The sequence below is a fragment of the Echinops telfairi genome, unplaced genomic scaffold (assembly GCF_000313985.2).
Source record: "Echinops telfairi isolate 266 unplaced genomic scaffold, ASM31398v2 ScPeMD7_7356;HRSCAF=8355, whole genome shotgun sequence".
NCBI lineage: Eukaryota > Metazoa > Chordata > Mammalia > Afrosoricida > Tenrecidae > Echinops > Echinops telfairi.
The window spans coordinates 1,452,320-1,459,012 of record NW_022111256.1 but is presented as its reverse complement, the minus strand read 5'-3'; the positions used below and the strand labels follow the sequence as shown (position 1 = coordinate 1,459,012).

Genomic DNA, 6,693 nt, shown 5'->3' with positions numbered 1-6,693 from the left:
TTGTTTGCTCCTCCGGATTGTTCATTGGGATATGTACTCTAACGAGTCCCTCAGCTCCTGCCACCTCACGGAAAGGAAGAAGGAGGCAGGGTCTGAAGGTGGAATTTTCAGATATATGAGATGCATTCTTGCTATTGCGATTAGTATTGTGACCCTGGATGTGCATGCCTGCTCACATCTCTTACTAGGTAACTGGAGTAAATACCTAGCAGTGGGATTGCTAGGTCATAAAGGTAGTTCTAGGGCAGTGGTTCTCAACCTTCTTAATGCCGTGACCCTTTAATACAGTTCTCATGCTGTGGTGACCTCCAACCCTAAAATTACTTTCGTTGCTACTTCATCACTGGCATTTTGTTACTGTTTTGCAGGATACATCAGGTGACCCCCGTGAAAGGGTCGTTCGACCCCACAGGTTGAGAACCACTGTTCTAGGGAATGGTTTGATTTTAGAGAAAGGGCCTTACTCTTTCCCATAGAGGCTGCACCGGTTTACAATCCTACCATCAGTGATGTTTTAAGACATCTCTCATCTTGTCTATTCAACTTTCACAGTAGCTCACATTTGGGCAGCATATGATCAATACATAATAAACTCATTGCCTTGAGTGCTTCTACAGCATAGCAACCCTATAGGACCCAGGAAAAAGGTAGAGGTTGTCGATCCAGAAGAGGGTGGGGTCCAGGACTTCTGGAGCCTGGCTTGGGGTCTGATAAGCTTCATGCACCATCTCTCTTCTCAGCCTCCCTAGCCTGAACACATGACAAGGTTGTGGAAATGGGTGTCAATACCGACATCCTAACAGTTCTGTTTAGGGGTGGGTGGGGCAGTTTTACCCCTCAGGAGACATCCCACAGTTCCAGGAAATACTTTCATGTTGTGTAACTGGGGATAGGGTTGCTATTCGCATCTAACATGGACTGCACGGACCTCCTCGAACAATCCATACCAGAAACCCTGTTCTGGTCCAGAGGCTGGTTGTCTGTCTGCCCATCAGCTCGCCCCCACTGTGATTACTAACCCCAGCTGAGTTTGGGTGGCTGATGTAGCTCACTGAGGGAAGGAGACAGGCTGTCTGGAGGTCAAGCCCCTCTGGTGCAGGCCATAGGGCTAAGCTGCTTTGGTCCAACTCTCCAAGTCTGCTCTCTGCTGAGTCACTTGGAATAGAAGGCAATGAGTCTGCTGGTGGCTCTGTTGTCATGACAACTGCAGACGTCAGTATTCCCTGAGCACCGAGCTCCCATTTTTTTGGTTGTCCCCCCACCCCCACCCCCACGGCCCTGCAATGGATCGTAGAGAAAAATGACTAGCATTTGTCAAAGGGGAAGGAGCTGCCTCCGAATCGCGCTTTGGGCAGCCTGGGAGCGGGGAGGGGCTCTAAGGCCTTTGGGCGGAAAGGGTCAAGGACAGCCTACCTGTGCAGGCGCCTCCTCCTCTTCCCTCACTGCGGCCCTGGCAAGCATCCTCCTGGGCTCTGCAACTCGCCCCCCTCTCCGGGCCTCTCGCGCCTTGCACCCTTTTCGTGACAGTTTGGCACCAACCAGGCAGGTGGCTGCCAGGGATAGATGCAGCCTTGGCTCTGGGAGGGCAACCCCAGAACGAGCTGCAGTGGGGGTGCAGGGCCCCGAGCACTCCTAGCCTTTTAAGCTAAAGTCTAAACTTAGCCTCCGGCTTTCAGCTTGAAGGGCAGGGGGGCTGGTCTCAGGTTACACTGAGCCAGCAAAGAGGCTCCCAGCGCCCCCTCCCTTCCTGCATTAGCTCAAGGGCAAGGTCTAACCCCACCCCCACCCGCCACGGAGCCCTCTTTTCTCTCCGGTACCCAAGATTCAACACCCGCCCATCCCATGTGTCTCTTTTCTGGACTCCTCACCCTCCCCTCCACTTGGCCCGGGCAGCAACCAGCGGAGTCCCTGGCTCGCAGGCTAGTCTGCACGTCCCAGGATGGGGAGGGACTTCCGCCCTCACGTCCCGCTCCTGCAGCTCTGCGCTGGCGGGGTGAAAGAGGTACTGTGTCCCAGCCTGGGTGGCACAGTCCTCACGTCCCGAGGAGCGACTTTGTGGGAGACCTCGGTCCCTGTGCATCCCGAGACTGGGGGCTGGGAGGAGAGCAGCTGGTGCACACAAGGCCCGGTTTATGTGCCCCAATTATCGGGCCTCCGAGCGGCCGGGCACGGTGACCTTCACCGCAGAAATCACCCCCACCAGCCCTCCGCTGAGCCGCCTCGCTCTCCAGGCCCCGCTGCCCAGCGCCCGGCCCGGGGCCAGAGGACGAGGAGGAGGAGGAGGAAGTGGGGGCTGGGCAGGGCTCCGCCGGAGGAGGCGCAGCCCCTCCCAGGCCTCTTCCCCAGCTGATCAGAGTCACTACCAAAGAGGCTGGAGGAGAGGTTCCTCGGCTTTCCATCCTGATGAAAAAGGTGGAGGCGGTGGCCGCGTGCAGGCGCACGCCCGCGCTGGGCTTCCTCCGCTAACCTGCATTGCCCCGCACGGGCTCCCTAAGTCCTCTCGTTTCAAACGACCAGCAACTGTATCGCCCCCCGGCTCCCCGATGCCCTCAGTTCTCCTCAGTGGCCCGGATCCTCGAGTCCGGTCCATCCCAGCCCCCAGCCCGTCCCCATCCGGGCGTCCATTCGGTCCGTGCGTGCGCACAGGGAGAGCGTGCAGACGGGCGGGGGGCGGGGGGCGGGGCGGCCCTGCTACTCGCGGTATTACGGGCGCACGTAGCTCGTGTCTCGGCGCCTTGGGGCTGGGACTGGACGAGGAGGACGGGAGGCGGGGCCCGCGTAACGGACTCTCCCCCGCACCCCCCTCCTTGCCCACACCGAGCTCTATAAATTGGGGCGGCAGCCACCCCCAGTGCTCTCTGCTCCTCCTCGTGCGACAGACAGCCGCCTCTCCCGCTCCCGTGCAGTCCCAGGTAAGCTACAAGGGGAAACAGGGCGACCCAGGGCCGGCGGGTGGCTCGGGAGGAGCGGGGCCGGGCTGGGCGGCTGCAGGCGCGGGGACGTGCGGGGCCGGAGCTCCGCATTGCAGGTGGGCGGACGTGATGCGGCGCGCGGTGGGAATGGAGGCCAGGGCGCAGCTGGGTGGGGGGGGGCCGCCCTGGGCGCCATGCATCCGTCATCGCGGACGCTCATCGTCCTCCCCTCCCTCCCGCAGCCGCATCCCGAGACACGATGGTGAAGGTCGGAGTGAACGGGTGAGTCGGGCTCCGGGGCAGGGTGGGGCATGGAGTTGGGCGGCTAGGTTGCGGGCCGTACCCATCGCATGGCGTCAGCAAATATCTCGCCTCCGTGGGAAGGGTGGAAGGTGGGAGGGGTTGGCCGTGCCGTCTCTCCCAAGGAGAACTCAAGGTCAGCGCCCCGACCTGGCGGAAGCTCCCGCCGCTCGGGGCTCTCTGGCCCCCCACCATCAGCTGTTGCGCCTCCCGTAGCTCCGCCCCCGCTGGCTGGGGACGAGCCGCGCGGCGCCTGGAGCTTTCCACTGCGCGCGCCTCCCAGAAACCCGAGCGCCCCCAATTCTGCCTTCGGGTCCATCCCCCGTAATCCCACCTCCCCTCCCCCCGCTCCTTTCTTTCCTTTCGCGCCCTGGGAGATCACGTGCCCAGGGAGACGCCCCTCCTCCACCAGCCGCCTTCCTCTCTCGGGGCATCACGGTACGCGGGGTGCCTGCGCAGCGACCCGCTGGGGCGTGTCTTGTGCAGGAACCCACTTGCTTTGTCGCAACTGGAAGGAAATGAATGGACCAGTTAGGAAACCTTCCTTAGCCCTGCGCGCTTCCTCCTTTCTCGCCTCTGACGAATAACACTTCCACTGCCTCAGACTCAGGGTGGAGTCCCCTTGATCTCACCGCTAAGCCAGCTTGCCCCCCTTTCTAAAGCGATGGGCTGCGGAACTAAATCTTCTGACCGTAGTAGCCCACCACCATCCTCTGAGTCTTCAGCCAGATGTTTTCCTCAGTTGGAGGTTTTCCTGGGTTGGTGGGGTGCCCTTTTGTTTTGGGAGGGATAGGAACTGGCTCCCTTAGAAACCGGACGAGCTGAGTCACGGTAGTGAAATGACCATGTCAGAAGGCTGCCTTGGCCGAAAGCCTCTAACCTCCTAGCCCCTTTGCTCATCCATGCCTAGGCCTGACCCAACCCTAAAGGCCAGAGCTCTAAAGGTCACCGGGGGGATTAGGTGTCCGGGTCCTGGGAATCTTGCCCTTTCCCTAATTCTGTCTAATAGAAACCAGATCTCCCCACTCTCCAGCCTAATCTGAGGTTAAATATAGCTGCCTGACCTTTCTGTAGCTGGGGGCTTGGGCTTCTTTTCCATTGGCCTACCTGAACACGGCTGTTGCTACTCCTGAATTTTGGAAACAGCTAGAAAGAAAGCAGCCAATCAGCTAGGGGGTGGGGGTGAGTAAAGCCTCCTGCATCCTCCCGGTGGTGGGAGGGGCTTGGAGAAGGGGAGGGCTCTACCTGTCCCTTCCGGTTGGTTCCTAACCTTTGCTCCTGCCCTTTGAGCTTGCTGAGTGCACAAGTCTGTCCCCCTCCCCCCCTCGAGGGTCTGGCCTGAGGTGCTGGGAGCCCGCATTCTGGGGACACAGGTGGAGGCGTGTGGATGCCACGTGCCTGGCATGTGCTCAGACTGCAGGTGCACTGCACTGCCACTTCTCCATAAGGGGCTCCCAGTGGTTGGGGGACAACGGGGTGACCTTTGAACCTAACCTCTCCAGGTGTAGGTTAGGATTCTGCAGTAAAGCAGGGAAAATGAGCTGTCTTGTAACATTCGGCATACAGTAACATGTTGTGTTTTATCCCTTTTTAAACTGGCTGTTTACCTGCCCCAGGAAATCCCCCCTCCTCCCTGCTCACACCTCCGCTTACCTTTTACCAACCTCAGATTTGGCCGCATTGGGCGTCTGGTCACCAGGGCTGCTTTCGAATCTGGCAAAGTGGACATTGTTGCCATCAATGACCCTTTCATTGATCTGCACTACATGGTCTACATGTTCCAGTATGATTCCACCCACGGCAAGTTCAATGGCGCTGTCAAGGTTGAGAATGGGAAGCTTAACATCAATGGGAAGGCCATCTCCATCTTCCAGGAGTGAGTGGAAAACAGGACAGGGAGAACTTTGCTTTGGGGCAGGGTGACCCCTCTAGGTACACAGTGTTTCACGATTTTGCACTTTGCCCTGTTTGCCCATGTAGGCGAGATCCCGCCAACATCAAGTGGGCTGAGGCCGGTGCTGAGTATGTCGTAGAGTCCACTGGTGTCTTCACCACCGTAGAGAAGGCTGGGGCTCACTTGAAGGGCGGTGCCAAAAGGGTGATCATCTCTGCCCCTTCTGCTGATGCCCCCATGTTTGTGATGGGCGTGAACCACGAGAAGTATGATAACTCCCTCAAGATTGTCAGGTGAGGATGTGTACGGGGCTCTGGGGAATGGTCACCAGGTAGACATGCCTTTCTCTGACGGCTGCCCTCTTTTCAGCAATGCCTCCTGCACCACCAACTGCTTAGCCCCCCTGGCCAAGGTCATCCATGACAATTTTGGCATCGTGGAAGGACTCATGGTATGAGTGTGTTGGGGAAAGGCACCAGAACTGTTGCTTACCCAGGATCCTCCTTAGAACCAGGGTCATGGGGCACCAGGAGTTCCTTTAATATCCTTGAAGGGGGGAGGAGGAAGGGCAGGGAGTTATTGAGGGACAGGGGGATGGTAAAGCCTCCTCAGGCCCTCATTGCCTTCATGTTTGCAGACCACAGTCCATGCCATCACTGCCACCCAGAAGACTGTGGACGGCCCCTCTGGGAAACTCTGGCGTGATGGCCGTGGGGCTGCTCAGAACATCATCCCCGCATCTACTGGCGCTGCCAAGGCTGTGGGCAAGGTTATCCCCGAGCTGAATGGGTGAGGTTCTCCACTGCTTTCTGCCTTTGGGGGCCTGGGGGGGCTGAGGACTGGCAGAGGGCCAGGGAGGGTGGGGGCTGACTCCAGTTGACCTGTTGTCTACAGGAAACTGACTGGCATGGCCTTCCGTGTCCCCACCCCCAATGTGTCCGTCGTGGATCTCACCTGCCGTCTGGAGAAAGCTGTAAGGTTGGGGAGCCGCGGGGTTGTCTGGCTAAGCTGCAGTGAGGTTGCTAGGTGAGTCACCATCTTCTTTTCTATCCTGTTAGGCCAAGTACGATGACATCAAGAAGGTGATGAAGCAGGCAGCCGATGGGCCCCTAAAGGGCATCCTGGGCTACACTGAGGACCAGGTATAGAGAGGACCAGAAGCTGGGCTCCTATATCCTGCCCCCTTCCTTAGCCAGGAAGACCTCCCATGTTTGATGCTTGGCCTTTCCCCAGGTTGTCTCCTGTGACTTCAACAGTGACCCCCACTCTTCCACCTTTGATGCTGGGGCTGGCATTGCCCTCAACGACCACTTTGTCAAGCTCATTTCCTGGTGGGTGCCTGGAAGCGGGGTTGGGGGGCAGTGCCTTTAAGGGTTTGGCGCCCTCTGGTGGTTGGCTCTGAGCACTGGCCCTTATCGTGTCTCCTTTGCCCTTCCAGGTATGACAATGAATTTGGCTACAGCCACAGAGTGGTGGACCTCATGGTCCACATGGCCTCCAAGGAGTAAGAGCCCCCCTGGACCACCAGCCCCAGCAACAGCGCTAGAGGAAGAGAGAGAGGCCCTCAGCTGCTTGGGGAGTCTTTGC

General features: G+C 58.6%; 1 protein-coding gene and 1 long non-coding RNA gene across 2 annotated transcripts; both read left to right on the top strand.

Annotated features, from left to right (window-relative positions):
* Positions 1-2,843: 2,843 nt before the first annotated feature.
* Positions 2,844-4,978, top strand: LOC123522373. Its single transcript, XR_006680635.1, has 3 exons — positions 2,844-2,912; positions 3,155-3,194; positions 4,882-4,978. It is a non-coding gene; the product is annotated as an uncharacterized LOC123522373 (long non-coding RNA).
* Positions 4,979-6,492, top strand: GAPDH (glyceraldehyde-3-phosphate dehydrogenase). The gene is made up of 7 exons (XM_045296001.1): positions 4,979-4,995; positions 5,064-5,399; positions 5,476-5,557; positions 5,744-5,895; positions 6,001-6,079; positions 6,165-6,248; positions 6,340-6,492. The coding sequence occupies exons 1-7, from the start codon at positions 4,979-4,981 to the stop codon at positions 6,475-6,477; spliced, it is 888 nt and encodes a 295-aa protein (XP_045151936.1). The 3' UTR covers positions 6,478-6,492.
* Positions 6,493-6,693: the final 201 nt, after the last annotated feature.